General features: G+C 34.4%; 1 protein-coding gene across 2 annotated transcripts in view; it reads left to right on the top strand.

The window, feature by feature from the left end:
- Positions 1 to 19,685, top strand: part of gabrb2a (gamma-aminobutyric acid type A receptor subunit beta2a) — a 42,218-nt gene extending 22,533 nt beyond the window's left edge. Inside the window, exons 5-10 of one of the 2 annotated variants that reach the window (XM_043233245.1) lie at positions 866 to 948; positions 6,419 to 6,556; positions 9,586 to 9,738; positions 14,670 to 14,914; positions 15,317 to 15,457; positions 17,799 to 19,685. In XM_043233245.1, the coding sequence (XP_043089180.1) occupies positions 866 to 948; positions 6,419 to 6,556; positions 9,586 to 9,738; positions 14,670 to 14,914; positions 15,317 to 15,457; positions 17,799 to 18,143 (1,105 nt within the window). In that variant the 3' untranslated portion in view covers positions 18,144 to 19,685. The remainder of the gene's footprint in view (positions 1 to 865; positions 949 to 6,418; positions 6,557 to 9,585; positions 9,739 to 14,669; positions 14,915 to 15,316; positions 15,458 to 17,798) is intronic. The other variant, XM_043233247.1, reaches the window with a different exon arrangement.
- The last annotated feature ends 30 nt before the right edge of the window (positions 19,686 to 19,715 follow it).

Below are 19,715 nucleotides of genomic sequence, written 5' to 3'. Positions count from 1 at the left end.
TGATTCATTTATTTCTCCAAAAATGATCTTCTGACCCTAAATGTTGTGTCGGTGAACAAAAGACATGGCATACCAAAAAATTTAAACCAGTTGAATAAGTCCTGCTTGAAATCAAATCAAAGCTAATGAGTTTTTTTTTTTTTTTACGTTTACTAAATAACCGTCATGTAGTTTGACGCTAATTCACAAAATCAAAAAGAAATATGCAACGACGCATTAAAAAGATGCATATAAAAATGGTTTATTAAAATATTAAAATTGTTTGTATTTATAATGCTTTCTTATGTTGACGTTATTTTTAATTCAGGGTGTTTACATACAAATAAAATTAAACGTGACACTGAAAACTGGAGTGATGATGCTGACAATAAATTACAGTTTACTAGATATTAACACATTTTAAATAATATTTACCAATTTTAATTATCTTTACTGAATTTTGAGCATAGGAGTCTACTAAAAAAATAAAAATAAATAAATAAATAAATATATATATATATATATATATATATATATATATATATATATATATTATTTATTATATATATATATAATTATTTATTATATATATAATTATTTATTTTAAAAAATATATATATATATATATATATATATATATATATATATATATATATATATATATATATATATATATAATATTTATTTATTTTAAAAAAATTTGAGTGTCATTTGAGTGTCAGAAAAAGATTATTAGGGAGGCATCTGTTAAATTTCTGCATCTCTGCTGCTGTTGGGTCAGACAGTCCACTCGAGATCAGAATTAATCCTCGCTCATTAAGGTGTATGTGTTCGGCGACAGGATCGAGTCTAAAGATGTGACAGCGAGGCCTGTGTCTGTGTTCAGGATCACCACCACCGCCGCCTGCATGATGGACCTGAGGAGATACCCGCTGGACGAGCAGAACTGTACGCTGGAGATCGAGAGCTGTGAGTCTTCTCTATCAGCAGATATTTATACTCTTTTTTATGTTTAATTTCATTTCATCTATTCTATTAAAATTGTATTTTATTTTATTAACATTTTATAAAAGCATAACATTATTTAATTATTATTATTTAATTATTATTATTATTATTATTATTAACATAAAATATGTCATGTGTAATTTGTAATGATAACAATCATTTTAAGTAGTATCTAATATTAAGAAATATCTAATATTATTATTATTACTAGTGGTGTTATATATTTGCTCTTTTAAATATTTTGATATGTATGCTATATGATAGTATTAACAATAATAATAATAATGATTAATAATGTTTTTTTTGTTTTGTTTTATTAAAACATAATATTGAAAATATTATTAAAAACAATAAAATATGGGCTAAAAATAGTAACTTTATATATATATATATTTTTATATATATATAGTATATATATATATATATAGTATATATATATATATAGTATATATAATAATATATATTATTATTTTAGTTTTTATTATGATAACCATAAATAGTATTAATGTTATTATATATATAAAATATATATTAAAAATTTTATATATATATATATATATATATATATATATATATATATATATATATATATATATATATATATAATAGTAGTATATATATAATAATATTATTATTTTTTTTTTTATTATGATAACCATAATTAGTATTAATGTTGTTATTATTATTACTATTGCTATTATTTACTGTATTGTGGAGAATTATTTGTTTTACTTTATTTATTGTAGTTTTTTTTAAATCATAAAAATTTTATTTTTTTATTTGTTCCATAAATATAATAGCATGAATAATAACAACGCTAATAATAATAACAACGCTAATAATAATAATCCCAAATGTGAGTTCATGCGTGTGCATGTTTTGTGTTTGTGAGTGAAAGGCTGTTCAGTAAACGTCTGAATAATTAACGGCGGCGGTGCGTCAAGAAAGTCCCTCCACGGCGCTTTAATAGAGTCTGTTCTGGAGAACCGTTAAAAACACGGGCTCGAGCGATTACGGGTTATCCGTTACCCAGACCCGTCTGACGATCTGTTTTTCAGCTCTGCCGTGACAGCACTGCTAAATTATGCATTTACAGCCATAACAAAAGCTAATCATCTCCCTCTTTATCAAGATGAATGGGCTTTCTATTTTGTCATTATTGCCTGTAATTGTGTGTAACGCAATTTTTCTTGTAATAAAAAATGAAAGACACAGGAGAAGAATGCGAGGTCTTCTCAGTGTTTTATCTGGGTCCCTGGAGAGCTGGATTACAGCGCTGTGATGTGATGCTCCGGCGCAGCCTGCTCCGTTTGATCATTAAGTTGCCAGAAGCATTAAGCAGCACAGAAACACTCAGGGTCAGGCCTGACTCCTTCAGCTTCTCCTTCTGCCTCCTTCTCTCGCTCCACACCTCCGTTTCTGCCTCCTTTCCCTTCTTAGGCTCAAGCGTAACGGCGTTGTGCTCGAAAGCGCGACTTCTTTTATTTCGTCAGAGTTGCTAAAGCAGCGTTTCTAACTTGCCGTATTAAAATACAACTAGTGCTTAATCGCATCCAAAATAAAAGCGTTCGTTTACGTCATATGTGTCTGTGTAGCATGTCTATTTATTATGTGTATATATATAAAGGGAATATATAAGAGAAATGTTATGTTTACATATTAAATAGATTTTTATATACTGTAAATTACATATAAATATATACATGTAACTATTTTCAAAATATATACATGCATGTGTTTTTGTGTGTTTATATATATATATATATATATATATATATATATATATATATATATATATATATATATATATATATATATATATATATATATATATATATATATATATATATATATATATATATATATATATATATATATATATATATATATATATATATATATATATATATATATATATATATATATATATATATATATATATATATATATATATATATATATATATATATATATATATATATTTTTTTTTTTGATGCAATTAATAAATAACTAAAATTAAAATAAAAGTATATAGACAACTAATAGGTCTAATAAATAATAAATAAATTACTAATAAACCTAATAAAATTGTACAAAAACTACGAAATGTATCTAAAATTAAAATGTAAAATGTTAAGAAATACTATACTGTCGCAACAATCTGAATTTAAGAAATATTTCTCTTTTTTTTTTTTTTTCTTTCCTAAGTGTACGTTTAAATCTGATTGCCCACATCAGGGTTGCCAGGTCTGTGCAACAAAACCGGCCCAGCTGCACCTCCAAAGTAAAGATGAGCTCAGTCAGGTTCTGGGGAAAACTTGACTATCAAAAATGTCTCCATAATCTCATTAAAAACCAAAACAAAACAAATAACGATCTGCAACAATCTGTATAATAGTAGCTCAAATCTGTGGGAAAACTACAAACTTGGCAACACTGGGCCACATGCTCCACAGGATGCTGCTTTAAACTTATTTTGAAATGAAAGAAAAATTTTATGAATCAAAACATAAATTTTTGGACCATTTTTTTATTCACAGCTTCAAATATATATATATATACTGTCCAACACAATATGTAATTTTTTAAAGTATAGAATACATAGGTATAATAAGGTATAATTTCAAACATTGCTCATTAATACCCATAAATGTTTCTGAAAGTGTCTCATATGTCGCTGATGAGAAATGCGACGTATTTGTAAAAAATCCCGTTTAAATGTAATCCGAACGGTGTGCACCTGGCAACCCGTGTTTCCTCTCGCTCTCGTTTTCCCTCACGTTTCTCGTCCCGTGCCTGTACCCGTTCCCGCTCACAATTTGCGTGTTTTCCCATATTTCTGGTCTGCGTATCTGTGCAGAAGAGCTAATGAGACGCAAGCTAGAGCCTCCTCATCCCTGATCAACTCCGTTCCGGATGCATTTTTAATGGCCGCGGTTCTCGAAGCCGGAGTCGCTCACCTCCTTCTCTGGTCTCCGTCGAGGCCCGGGGGGAATAATGGAGTAAAGTGATGTGATCTGTTGACAGTAATCAGCCAGTCAATTGACAGAATCAGACTCGGTGGCGCAGAGATAATAGATTTAATGGAAAGCGAAACACCAGTCCTTCCCAGTCCAGCAGCTTTTCTCTCTGGAGTCCTCGGCTTTTCTCGCTTTGGTCTCTCGCCATTTAAAAGCCTTTTCAGACAGCGGGGCGAACACGGCGCTAGCGAGACACATGGCCCGGGCGCTCGTCGTATTTACATCACGTTGCTCTCTGGCCCATTAAACCGAAGGAAAAAGCCGTGTTTGTTATCTTTGTAGCTGCATTAATGCTTTATAAGGCCTACAGCTTTGCTGGCTTTTTTAAGTCTGTACCTGGTTGCTAAGTCATGCAGAGATAACTCCCTTGAATATGAAGAAATCAGAAGCTCGTGGTTAATTATTCAAAACACTAAATAGGTCACTGGTTCTCATTATAAGTTGCACGCAGACAAACTGGTGCAGACGGAGAAGGAACCTCGGCGAGGACCAAGAACAAGCGAAACACTCACAGATCCCTCCTGTTTCATAACCAGCTGTCCCCTTACATCATTTAATGATCGCTTGTTTTCAAATCTAAATGTCACCGGCAATATTTACACTGCACTTTCCATGAATACGATGCAATTCGGTAGCCCGGTGGTTTATGTAAAGTACTGAAAACACCAATCCCACGCTCTTTTTTTTAGCTTTGTTTGTTTGGATTTGTTAGAAGATGCGACCCTGGAGCACAAAACCACTTTATAAAACGTTTACGTTTTCACTGTTACAAATGGGTTGTCATCCGAAAGCTGAATTAATCATTTTACCTTTGATGAATTGTTTGATAGGATGCAGCAACTATCTGAGTGTGCAAAGAAATCTAAATATTGAGAAAATATTTACTTATAAGTGCAGTTATAATAAGTGTACTATATACATATACATATGTATGTGTGTGTGTGTTGTTTTAACTACTAAATGTTTGCATGTTTCTGCCTCGATCTTCAACCCTGTTACCCAATATACTGTAGGAAAATAAAAACATTGAATAACTATTTATCTTTCATTTCGTGGAAATGTAACAATAATTACAAAAAAAAAAAAAACCTTTAGGTCTCATCTAGCTATTGACTGATGTGATATTAGAGATGGAATTTGTAATATTTCCAACCCTGTTACCCACGTTTGCATCATTTTTAGTTTGTTTTGTTATTTTTAACTTTATACATAAATGTATTTCTATGCAAATTTTTGTATATTTATTACCAAAATGTTTTAAATGTCACAAATAGCGGTAACGGGGTTGAAAAAAAACCTAACCTTGTGTTAAATTAATAGAAAACTAATTTCTTGTCATATTTAATATTTATTAATTAACATACAGTATTGAAATTGGTCTCCTGAGGATGATGATTAACGCTGTTCCTTGGTTGAAAAAAAAGGTTCAGTTCATCTAAGTATGCAAAGCAATGTAAATATTGAGGACATATTTACTTATAAGGGCAGTTATAATAAGTATACTATATACATATACATATGCACTGTATGTGTGTGTGTGAACATTGAATAAATATTTATCTTTCATTTTGGGGAAATATAACAACAACTACAACAAAAAACGTTTGGTCTCATCTAGCTTTTTACTGATGTGAATTTTAGAGATGGAATTTGTAATATTTCCAACCCTGTTACCCACGTTTGCATCATTTTTAGTTTGTTGTGTTATTTTTAACTTTATACATAAATGTATTTATATGTAATTTATTACCAAAATGTTTTAAATGTCACAAATAGCGGTAACGGGGTTGAAAACAAACCTAACCTTGTGTTAAATTGATAGAAAACTAATTTCTTGTAATATTTAATATTTATTAATTAACATACAGTATTAAAATGGAGCTCCTGAGGATGATGATTAACGCTGTTCCTTGGTTGAAAAAAAAGTTCAGTTCAACTAATGAATAAAAGTCAGTGTTTAAAGATCTGTCAGAGCAACCGAACGTTTCTTAGTATTTAGCTAATCTTTTTAACAGTCCTTTTTATTTGAATTTAGTTGATTTTCGAGGCCTTCTACATAACATGGGTTAAAACTTAAAACTAAAGGCATACATTTATGCTGATAGACAAATGTATTAAACAAGTTGCGATGAGATTAACAAAATATTAAATCAGTAAAAATATGAATGATCCACATGACAGCCAACAGTGGCAATGGCATAAATGAAGCATAACTAGACACGTGGGTATCTAAGTAAGGCAAACGAAACCACTTTTGCGTTTTTGGAGTATTTTTGTTCGGTTTGAACTGATTCCTGCTACTAAAGAGTCTTCATCCAGGCTCCTTTTTTACGTTAGCTATAGCAGAAGCTCCGGTGAGTCGGATATTCGACAGCGTGTTATAATAACTCGCGTGCGTTTGGTTCCTGCAGACGGCTACACCACAGATGATATCGAGTTTTACTGGCGAGGAGGAGACGGGGCTGTTTCTGGGGTGGAGAGGATCGAGCTGCCGCAGTTCTCCATCGTGGACTACAAGCTCATCTCCAAGAACGTGGTTTTCTCCACAGGTGGGGTTCATTCTCCTCTGTGTGTGATGTACAGTTGGGAGCGTGAGTCAGAAGTAATGTTTGATCTCGCGGTGGGCGTTAAGACCAGAATATTATATCACTGGATGAGTTTTGCATGATCACGCTACATATTATCTAATGGAAAAAATATTTTACAAATGAAACTTGAAGCCCACAAACCGCAGAATTGTATTATTCAAGAGTAAATTGCAAAATGCAATGTGTTACAATCCGCCAAAAATTGTAGTTAGTTTTGTAATGCATTACATTAAACATTTTAGGTAATATAATCAGACTGCTTTTTGATTGCTCATTTATGAAATACGACCATATTGAAATAAAAAATACATTCTGTTTATTGTTAGTAGTAACAAGTGCATTAAATATTACATTACTGTAAGGTTTCCCAAATTGGAAAGCGCGGGTCGGTGTAGGCTCAGAAAGATGAATAAATTAGTAAAATTAAAATAAATCTTTTTAAAATAACAGGCAAGATTTTAATAAGTACAAAAAAAATGATCAAATATTTATTTGCATCTGACCATTAACTAACATCGGAGGACCATGAAGATGCAAATGTATTACTTTATATTAAATAAAATCTATATGTAGTAAATATATTAGATAAAAGAGGTACAGGTGGCAAAAGTTACTACTTTTTTAAGGTAATTTTCCACATTTAAGTAAGCAAATTTTGTTGGAAGTCAACTAAATTTATTTCAGTGTAGCTAAAATGAATGGATTGCAACCACTTACCTTAACATTGTTTAATAAACTCTGACAATCATTTTTCATTGTATTGTATTTATACAAGCGGTTGGCTTGGAAATAGTTATTTATTGCACTTAGTGAATAATATGTAATCATGTAATGGATAAAAAATGATTTTAAAATGTAATATAATCTAATTACATGTAAATTAGTGCCGTCTAATCGTGATTAATTGCATTTTAAATAAATGTTTTAGCTTACATAGTATATGTATGTGTACTGTGTATATTTATTATATAGATATAAATACAGACACATGCATGTATATATTTACGAAAAACATGCTATGTTTATATATTAAATGTATTTATGTATAATATATGAATATAAATATAGACATGTAAATCCTTGTAAATATGTTATACTGTAACATATATACCGTATGTGAGTGTTTATATAACACATATATTATGTAAACAAAAACTTTTATGCGATTAATCGTGAATAATCATTCGACAGCACTACTAGTACTCAAATATACAAATAAAGACAGATTCAAAATATAATATATTAAAAACTATAATAACGTTTCAGTGATACTAAAATAACACTGGCTGTTGCATGATCAAAGTAACATAATTTGAATATTTTATATTTATTTAAATGAAAACATTTTTCACATAAATATTTACTCAATGTTTCTTTTTGTCCTAAAGTATATTGGGTAACAGGGTTGAAGATCGAGGCAGAAACATGCAATCGACAAGAAAAAACACATTTATTTGTTCTTATTAGTTTTTTCTTGTCGAATGCATATTTCTGCCTAGACCTTCAACCCTGTTACCCAATATACTGTAGGACAAAAAGGAACATTGAATAAATATTTAGCTTTAATATTGGGCAAATATAACAATAACGACAACAAAAACCTTCTGTCTCAATTAGCTATTGACTGATGTGTTATTAGAGATGGAATTTGTCATTTGAGTGATATTTTCAACCCTGTTACAACCCACGTTTGCATCATTTTCAGTTTGTTTTGTTATTTTTAGCTTTATGTGTTATGCATGCATACATAAATGTATTTCTATGTACATTTTTGTCTATTTATTACTAAAATGTTTTAAATGTCACAAATAATCATGACTAATCATAAATAGAAGTACTCCGTTTTTGGAATCTGATTACATTTACTATCATCTGAACTACATTCAAAGGTTTCACGTTAATATCTGTTACGTGAAGCTGGCGTACCGCGATACGGCCCGGTCTGTTATGATCTCTACAGTTTATCCACAAAAACATCACAATCTGAAACGCTGCAGACATTATTGGATGCATATATAGTTACAGTGTCCTTTCGCTAAACCTTGAAGCGATGCATGCGATGAGTAAGCATGTGAGTAAGTGCACATAATTTGTTTTTCTCCAGTCTTATTATCATCACTGGTCTGCCTTTCAGGAACAGATAAAGTCACGCAGTCTGGCTGTCTGACTCTACCCACGCTCTCAGACACGCTGCTTATTACTGACACCAAATATATATCTGAGGTGGACCAGTGCATTGAACGCTCAGCATTCTGCAAGACTAATGCTACAAACAACGGTTTATATAGGTATAATGGTCAGTCCGGGTAAAAAAAAAAAAAAGAGGAAATTATGCTGTATTGCATTAAATTGATAAAAAGATGCAATGCATTGATAAAAAGTGACAGGTAAAAAAATGAATGAATTTTCCACTTATCAGAGAAACTCGAAATGTTATGCATCACAAAAATATGAAGCAGCACAACCGTTTTCAATCATGCAAAATGTCAAATCAGAGTATTTTCTGAAGGTCATGATGCTGAAAATTCAGCTTTGATCACAGCAATAAATGACATTTTATTAAAATAGAAAACTAGTATTTTTAATTCCAGTAATATCTGACCGTACTGTATTTTATGTAAATAAAAGCAGCCTCGGTGAGCAGAAAATGCTTCTTTTAAAATGCTAAAAAACTGTACCGCTCCCCAAACTTTGGTCACCCCTACGCTCTTAAAAACGAAGCTGCTCAAACGGTTCTTCACAGCGATGCCATAAAAGAACCATTTTTGGTTCCACAAAGAACCACTGAGTCAAACATTCTTTAAATAATCCTCTCTTTCTTACATTTGTACAATCCGAGGAACCATCTTTCACCACAAGGAAGCTTTTATGAAACAAAAAGGTTCTTCAGATGTGAAAGCACTATTCAACATCGTGAAGCAGCTTTATTTTGAAGATGTTCTCACAGAGCATGAACGAAACAGTCCTTTTTTTTTTCTCTTTTGTGCCAGGTTCTTATCCTCGTCTGTCTCTGAGTTTCAAACTCAAGAGGAACATTGGTTACTTCATCCTGCAGACCTACATGCCCTCGATCCTGATCACCATCCTGTCCTGGGTGTCCTTCTGGATCAACTACGATGCTTCTGCTGCCCGCGTGGCTTTAGGTGGGACATCTGGTCATGTGACGTGTTATTGTTGGCAGTGCGGCTTCAGGAAGGTTGATTCGTTGCTAAATGGCGTTGTGGTGTCACTTAATCATGACGTAAAGTTGTGTCACTACAAAAAATATATATGTTGTATATGTTCATCTATATTTGTTTGCATGATAAAAATATAGATGCATAATATAATATTAAAATATAAATAAATATTATTAAATACAACTTTGAATTATAATAATAATATAAAAATATAGATGCATAATATAATGTTAAAATATAAATAACTTATTAAATACAACTTTGAATTATAATAATAATAATAATATAAAAATATATAGATGCATAATATAATGTTAAAATATAAATAACTATTTTTAAATACAACTTTGAATTATAATAATAATATAAAAAATATAGATGCATAATATAATATTAAAATATAAATAACTATTTTTAAATACAGCTTTGAATTATAATAATAATATAAAAATATAGATGCATAATATAATGTTAAAATATAAATAACTTATTAAATACAACTTTGAATTATAATAATAATAATAATAATATAAAAATATAGATGCATAATATAATATTAAAATATAAATAACTATTTTTAAATACAACATTGAATTATTGAATAATTACCCTAACTATTTTTTTACAATAATAATTTGAGTTTATTGTTACGATTAGTTGTTAGTAATCTGAGCGATTACAGTTTTAAGCAGTGTTAATGTATTGTGTTTTGATTTTTACAGTTTTTTTCAGTTTAAATTGCGTATTGTGTTGAATGTGCTGAAAAAAGGTTCATTTTTCTAGATATTTCTGATCGACACAGGAACAAGCTACTAACAAGGTTGAACAATTGCAAATAGCAGCTAACTTAGTTTGGTCATCTGTGGTTTTCTCTTTTTGTGTCATTTAGATGAAAAAAAGTGTTGTTGAAGTCCCTTAATTATACGTTGCTACAAGTTGCCAAATAAATGTTAAAAATAGCTAACTTTGGACGCTAATTTTTGCTGGCTCTTTTCTGTTTGCCTCTGATTGAGGTTGAGTGATGCCAAGATGTGTTTCTGCATCAACATCCGTGTTGGTCCTGGAATATTATTCCTTTTTTGCGCTGCAGCGATGGCATGATTTTGAAGGTCACCCTGGTTCCTCCTGCAAGAACCCGGATTTTCATGTTGGCTTTTGGATTATTGCAGAAAAGAAAAGAAAGTTTATGATACACATTTTGTTCGTCGATGCATAAAGCCTGTGTTTGAAACAGCGAGGCTGTGCGATGGTGTTTAATGATGGTGTAGAATAAAACTTTAAAGCTTATGTTAACCGCAGAACGTTTTTCAGACGTTTAACGAACCGCCGCTGAGTGGATTACTTGCAAATTGTAGTCCGCTGTGGATTACAAATGACATGAAGACAATGGATTGCACATATCATGACATCTAATGTGCTTATCACATGACAAAACAACAAAATCAAAGAAAAGGGATATGCATTCATACCTTTTTATAAGTATCGTGAAATGCATGAATCATTTCCTAAACGTTACATGGACAAATGTTAGTGAATGTGAAAACATGACAATATATAGCCAGTCTTACAGGTTTGTAAGACTTCCGATATTAATAATAAGTAATGGATATGATAAAGACCTTTTACAGACATGCATTGTTAATAACTCTTTATAGCAGGTTTATTTAGAAATGGGGGGAGGTATGGTAGATATATAGGGTAAATAATCTAATTACGAGTACTCAAGCAAGTATTTTATGTAATCCAGATTACATGTAATCAGTTATTGCCAATAAAAGAAAAGCATTGGGACAATGCATGCATAAATTTAAAAATGCGAACTAACTTTCGCGTTTTAGTATTTCGATGCATTTTGATTCTATTGATAGCGAGATAAATGGGGATATTCGGAGATTTCCAACCCAAGACGTGTTCCTTTGCTCGACGCAAGAAATCATCATCTATCTTCGCAGGTGTTCAGAGTCTCCTGCCAACAATATCACAGCGATATACGCATTCATTCATTCAGCAGGTGTACGATTTTCAACAAATACTTGATAAACGGGTTATGTCTTATAACGCTGGTGCTTCGGCTCATTGATTCATTGAATTTGCCTGAACGCGATCACATCCCCCAGGTGTCTTCATGATCATAAGACGTGAAGAGTTTCCAATCTGGAAGTCCAATAGTCTCGCTTAGCCAGACTTTTAATTGAAGCCGTAGGCTTTGGGCTCTACAGCCGCTTCAGTTGGTCAAGGACAGAGGCGGTCTGAATGACGTGTGAAGTGATCGGTAACAGTTCATTTGTGCAGTGTCTTGTTTACGTGCAATTAATAACAGAACAGCATGCCATTCATTCGAAAAATGGCTCAACAAACTGCGTTAAAAACCCTGAGAAAATAGTTATTAATCAGAACCAATAAACACTGCCATTGGGCGTTCTCCGTGCGTTTTGCACAAGTTTCGGTGGATCGTTAGACGTCGACTACGCTCTCAGAAACCTGGGAGTCCAACGAATTAAGACTTTCCAAATCCGACTAGTCCAAAGTGTGTCTCGTTTATTATGCCTTAGTCATCAAGCAGTCTTCTGCAGTTTTCCATCTAGGATCAACAACAGATATTAATTCAGTTCAGTTTAAGTTTATATTCATGATACAAATCGTTGCAAAGCAGCTTTACGGAAAATATTAAGTGTCTAGATTATATTCAGGAGTAGGTTATTAATGGGTTACAAATTACACGCAATCAAATAGACGCTGAACACTATTAAATGTAATCAATCTATGTTGTGATTAAACTTTGAGATCGTGATAAAAAGTTGACAATAAAGTGCCCCTATTAAGGGTTATGAAAGATTCATGTTTTGGTTTTGGGAGTCCCAAACCACAGGTTGACACGCATGCAAGCTCAAAAAACACTTTCAATGTCTTATGTTTAATTTTGACGTCAGCATGAAACAGCTTGGGATTCACTCAGAGTCAGCTCTTTCTTTTGAGAGAAAATGACTTCATACAGACTTAAAACTTTGCAGGATGTTGTCATTCACTTAGAGCGTAGTCGCACACTGCTAGAAGGCTAACTTTGTCAAAAATCCATAATAGAGACACTTTGATTGCTTTAAACGTCTTCTGGAGGTTGGTTCAGGAGCACGTCTTGGCAAAATCACTTAGTCTTAGTACGTCTGTTTCCCAAGAAGGGAACTGTTCTGCGGTTGCTCGTTCGTATTATTTCGTTTTCAAACCAGAGTACAGTTTGAAACGTTTTTAAAGCGTCTCGTCTGAAGCTCTAGAGGAGACAGCGGTGAGATGAATCTTCTCATTGCTGCGTAGGAGGAACTAGATATTGTGGTTGTGCTTTCCTTCGGGCAGTACCTGCCTGCGCTCCAAAAGAGGAGGCTCAAATTGCTAATGAAATTGTATGATGCTTGGACTCAAGTGGGTCTTAAATCTGCCTCACTCCAGTGAAAATACAGGGCTGCCAGTGCCTCCCTTTCAACTCTATTAGGAGTGCTCTGTAGCCTCTGCTGATCTGCGTTGATGTATTACTGCTGATTAAGCTGACAAACTTTCCTCCGGTCGCTCTTTACTGACGTGTTTTATGTCCAGGGCCATGTTCCTGCCATTATGACAAAATGGCTTCTTCTGACGCTGATACTTGGGGGGGAGACGGCGGAGAATAGATCACTGATGATAGGGAGCCGGGCCTTTTGTGTTTGGGTGAACTTGTCAGAATGAATCTGTCTGCAGTGAGGGGCATGTGACAAGAAAACACATGTCTTAACCTTGCCGTATTGTTTAAACAGAAATACTGCAGCTCTGTTACGGTCTCGACGGCTCGGCTTCTCGGTGTGGCTTCAGAACGAATTGCTTGAGGTTTGCTGGAGACGATGAGGATGATGATGAACAAAGTAAACATTTAGGAATATGGGAGAAATGCTGAAGTATTGTTCAGCTGAAGTATGGCTAATAGGTAAGCTAAGACGCAATAATTCACTGAAAAACTAGATTTGGCACTTTATGATATACATGCATCATTATTGCACATTTAAAGCAATACTTTAACAAGGATGCATACAACTGATCGAAAGGGACAGTGAAAAATATATATACTTTATTCATTTCATATGCTACAATTATAATAATGTGCTTAATGCACTTTAATTGTGCAGAAATATGCTTAGTATAGTTTGTTGTGCTAAAGTGGAACTATTGTAAGTACACTACAAGTACAATATTTTGCATTTACAGTCTAATATTATTCAAAGATCATACATTCCTCGTAAAAAGTGACATTAAAATATATTTTGGACTAAAAATGATTAACATAGAAAGCAGATCTTTTATAGGATTGCCGATTGTAATAATATTTCACAATATTTCTGTACTGCTTCTTCAATAAATGGACCCTTGGCGAGCAAAAGAGGTTCCTCCTTCACTGTAAGTCCATGCAGGGTTTGTTTTTTATGCTTGTTTTGTGTGATTGCTTGATGAGCTGCGAATTTGGAGTCACCACAACTTGTGAGGCGAGTTGCACAAGAGCGAACCAGCCCCAAAGCTCAAGGTTTAATTTTGTGCAACTCTTCCCAAAGTGTCCGCGCTAAACGAGCGCTACCCGAAATGGCGCTTCGTTCGAACCGAAAAGCGCATCTCCAGGTTTATCTCGATGCTTGTCTCTGGAAGCGGCGTGGCTTCGATTCGCATTTGCATTAGCGCATTGTATTCAAGCTGATTGTCGTCAGAGATTTCACAATGGTTTCAAGTTGGAAGATGACACATGAATAACCTCTGTAATTGCTTGGTTGGCAGCTCCTACTCAGCGCTCGCTGGATAATTACGTCTCACTTCTCTTGTTACATAAAGCTGCGACTGACTTGAGCCGTGCTTAATTATGCCTGAACGCTTTCTCTGAACTCCAGGTATCACCACCGTGCTGACCATGACCACCATTAACACTCACTTGCGAGAGACCCTTCCCAAGATTCCCTATGTGAAAGCCATAGACATGTACCTGATGGGCTGCTTTGTCTTTGTGTTCCTGGCTCTGCTGGAGTACGCCTTCGTCAATTACATCTTCTTCGGGAGAGGACCTCAGCGGCAGAAGAAAGCGGCGGAAAAAGCCGCCACGGCCAACAACGAGAAACTCAGGCCCGACCCCAACAAGGTACTGCCGAGCTTTCCACGCACACACTCTCACACACACCTCGCGTGTCTTTAGGGTTTGTTGACAAAGGCCTCTGGTCAGTAGGTGGTCGCTGGTTCTCTGAGGTAATATGTTGTGTCCTTTCAGGGTCAGATTGTTAAAGCACCGGATGTATAGCTGTATTTTTTCCACTGGCATAAGCTTGTTCACCAGCCGCAACCTAATGGGCTTTTACCCTCAGAAACATGTGATGAAATATCCGGGAGATGGGCGCAGACTTTTGTTAGCTGTAAACAACAGACACTCGGACGCAGCCCGCCTGGCCGAGCCTCTAGGGCTTTCCTTCTAATCTCACTGAAAGAGTTGTGTCTCTCTCTGAGTGCGGCCGACCTCTGTAACTGTGCTGATTTTGTATGCTTGCAGTGGTTGGTGGGAAGTGTAGTTCAGAGAGACGATGCTCTCTATGCCAGAATGAAACAGAGGGAAATTGACGGGTATGACTCGATGTGGGATCCGATCTTTGCGGAGGATGCAGCATTAGGACTAGGCGATCAAAGACTTAAGGTACTGAATGGTACAAAAAAAATGCAATGGCTCTGCATCGATAACCAACCAGAAGTAAACACACCCAAGCTCTTTCTGTTTGGTTCTTATGATTTCTTTGTCTTCCTTTAGAGTAATGATGGTAGCCATCATCATTTCCACCATTACGTTGTCCTGCCCTTTTTTCAGTTACCGTTTGCACCCGAGCCTTTTTCCCAGTCGCTCATTCCTGTTTGATCGCCCGAGCGTAGCGTTTTGTGCAGTGGATGCTTATTACTTTAAAATACCGTTCACACCACGGAAGATGACTTAGAGAAATAATTACAATTCGGTGAGGATACTGGGCAGTCCATGCTATTACGATAACAACACAGAAGAAAAGCGTTGGGGTAACGCATTACAAGTAACATGATTAGCCTAATCAGATTACATTTTTAGTTACTTTTTCAAATTAAGTTGCCAAACACGTAACTTTTGGATTTTTTGTTATTAAAAAACTAATAACCATGCCCAGCCCAGGTGCCAAAATGAAACGTAAAAGTAACGTAATGCATCACTTTCCATAAAAGCAACTAAGTAATGCAGTTTGTTACTTTTCTAATAGAGTATGTGTTACTTTTAAAGTTACAAAGAAACATTTGAGTAACTTTTTTAAACTCAGTTGCCAAACCCAAAACCTTTTGGATTTTTTGTTATCAAAAAACAAATAACCGTACCGAGCCCAGATAAAAAAAGTAACACAAAAGTAACATAACACATCACTTTCCATGGAAGTAATTAAGTAACGAATTTTGTTACGTTTTTAATGGAGTAATTCAATACTGCAACTTTTAAAGTTACTTTTTAAAATTCAGTTTCCAAACACAATGTTTTTCGATTTTTTTGTTATCAAAAAACTAATAATCAAAACCAACCCAGGTGACAAAATGTAACATAAAAGTAACGTAATGCATCACTTTCCATAGAAGTAACTAAGTTACTCAATTTGTTACTTTTCTGATGGAGTTTGTGTTACTTTTAAAGTTACATTGAAATATCTGAGTTGGGTTTTTTTTTTATTCAATTTCCAAAGATTTTTTGTTATTAAAAAACCCCAAATGTAACATAAAAGTAACATAATACATCACTTTCCATAGAAGCAACTAAGTAATGCAATTTGTTACTTTTTTAATGGAATAATTCAATATTGTACTTTTAAAAGTAGCTTTCCTCAACGCTGCAGAAGCATCGGCAGCCAATCAGAATCCATCCCGCTTTAAATATATAACAATATAATTTTTCATATATCATTATAAACAGATGTCACCATGCACTGCTGTGGACACTAAGCAAATTATTATTGTACGGTAGATATCTTTACAGTAATCATCCTTGGTGTGAACGGGACTTCACTTTGGGACATTCAGAGAGCTGAATTTGATAATTACTTATAAACATAAATTAAGGTCTGTAAAATTTTAACGGCCAAGATTATTGTCTACATAAAAGCCAAGTGGCTGACTGTCAATAAAATGCAGATAAATGTATATAATTACATTTAAAGCATGTGATTTATTAAACGTCTGATACACAATATTTAGCTTACAGAATGTTCAAAGTACAAACAAATCAAATGGGGAAGTAACATTTAGTCTGGTTAAATATTAGCTAGTCTTGATTTAAAACAGCATTTATATATATATATATATATATATATATATATATATATATATATATATATATATATATATATATATACATGAATACACTGATCCAGATGCAACATTTGTTGCTTTGTTACAGTAGCATTAGCATTCAGAAAACTGCATTAGCAATGTTTACATAGGACATTTTTGATGATTATTAAGCAGCCTAAGATATAATAATGCTTAAAGCGAAAAAAAAAAATATATATATATATAAGCAAGCACGGTTATTGTGGAAAGTGAAAGCGAGTGAATGCTTTCCTTCCCGCCCCGGCCTTTCCTTACCTTCATCTCTGCAACCTGACTCCTCACCGTTGATCTAGACTTCTGCCTTCATGTTTTTTAATTTGCATTTATTTGGCTGATTTACACGCAGACAGAATTTTAACCATGCCATGGTTGAAATTCGGAAATAATCCTGGATATTATTGCCTGGAATGCTTTTACTCCACAGCTTACTATGAGTGCAGTGTAACTATCGCCGTGGTTGTACTGCATTCATCATGGTTTTAAAGGGACAGTCCACCTCTTTTTCGGCATCTAGCTCATGAAATCCATCATTGCGCATCATTTCAACGTATGCAAAAACAGCATTAGCCTGTATAGAGGGCTCTTCAATGATGCACCGTTCGGTGACTTAAATGCACCTGATCCTACAATGTTTTTTCTCTCTCCAGATGACCCCCGATGATATCCGGCTGACCACGGTTGAGATGAAGAACGAAATGGGTCCGTCTGATCTGTCCCGGGGTCTGGGTGACCCGCGTAGCACCATGCTAGCCTACGACAGCTCCACCCTTCAGTACCGCCGGCCGGCCATGGCTCGGCAAAACTATGGCCACAGCGCTCTGGAGCGCCACGCCACCCAGAAGAAGAGCCGGCTCAGGAGACGGGCTTCCCAGCTCAAGGTCAACATCCCGGACCTGTCCGACGTCAACTCCATCGACAAGTGGTCGAGGATGATCTTCCCCACCGTGTTTTCCTTCTTCAACATAGTTTACTGGCTTTACTACGTGCATTAAAAGGATCCGGGGCGCGGAAACGGACCAAACCAGAAAACAAGGAAGAGTTTAAAAAAAAGAGAATAAAACAATACACCTTTTGCTGATTTATTTCAAACATATAGCGGAAAGACTGAGGAAAGACGGTCAGAGTTTAAAAAAAAAAGAGAAAATCAGGATTTCGTTTTTTCCGTTCGTAAAAGACACACAACCGGAGGTAAAAAACAAAACAAAAAAACAAACAAAAAAAAAACACGCAGTACAGGGCTTGTTCCAGAGTTTCAATATACCACTTCTATTTGTCATATGTAGATTACTCTGTGGATCAAATATTTATGCTTGTCTTTGCATATATTTTAAGGATTTGTTTTTTGGGTTAGTATATGTTTACTTCGTAGCCAACTGCATCCGAGAAAGCTTTACACAAGGAGTCGGTCGTGAAAGTCTATTTTCCTATAGTTAAGCTGTATATCAGATCTCTTTTAAAAAGCATGCTTTGGTTTGTTTTCTTTATCTCTTGCAGAGAGCTGGAGCACAATGCATTTTCATTTGACGCTTCTTCTGTTCTTTCCAATGAGTTTGCAGGATGCAATGCAAAGACTCTGTCAGGAAGCCATACAGGGTATTTTCACAACAGGTCCTTTTACTATTGCTTTTTTTTTTCTTTTTCTTTTTTTTTTAGCGATTTTTTTGATGTCGGGCCAAAAAGGAAACTCAGCCCTATTAAAACAAAGGTTTTATGTGATGCAGGGGATATGTGAACAGGCTGGGCCACGATGAAGGACGTATATGTATCCCATGGACAGGGACGGACTGACATGGACCATTACCCTGGTGGATGGACTCTCTGTCCGCTCCGGCTGTGTCTACAGCACCTAGGCCGTGTAAATGCTAAACAGTCCTCATCTCTACACTGTATAAACTTTGTGCGGTGAGCCGCTGAGGGTTACCGGCTGTTTAACATCTCTCTCTCGAGTGTCTCGAGATCGGACGAGGCGAGCGAACCTCAACGAAGAAAGACGCAATATATCTGTAAACCATTAACACTATCGATAGATATAAGTTGAAAACTAGTAGCTGATATTACATCATGGTTAAAAAAGAAAAAAGACAAAAAAAGAAACTTTCTGATTCAATAGTTATAATATCAGATGTTAATGTTATGGTTCATTATTTAAACGTATTTTTTGGTGTATTAGATTTCTTAATGTCGAAGACTTTGGTTGATGAGAAAAAATAAATTCTTGCTTCGTAATAATCGGGCGGAAGGATCCGAAAACTTTTTTCAAAGGCCTCAAAGCGCACCAGTTGAATTTGAGCGAGAAGCCGATCGTTGCTACTCTGAAATTTATGCTAACTGTCACTTCAGTTCACTAACAATACGTGAAGGATCTGGATCATACAATCAAGGCATCTGTCAGGCAATTTTGTATAAAATCCTGTAAATTATAATGATATTTCATAATGACCTGTAAATATATATATTGTGTAATGATTGTCAACAATAATGAAAATGTATCTAAATTAAATTATTAAAGCTCAATGAAGCTTATATCTCTTAAACCATTACCTTACAGAATTTTCCTTGCCGTT

This window comes from Puntigrus tetrazona, unplaced genomic scaffold (assembly GCF_018831695.1).
Source record: "Puntigrus tetrazona isolate hp1 unplaced genomic scaffold, ASM1883169v1 S000000769, whole genome shotgun sequence".
Taxonomy (NCBI): domain Eukaryota; kingdom Metazoa; phylum Chordata; class Actinopteri; order Cypriniformes; family Cyprinidae; genus Puntigrus; species Puntigrus tetrazona.
This window is presented reverse-complemented; position numbering and strand designations above follow the sequence as displayed.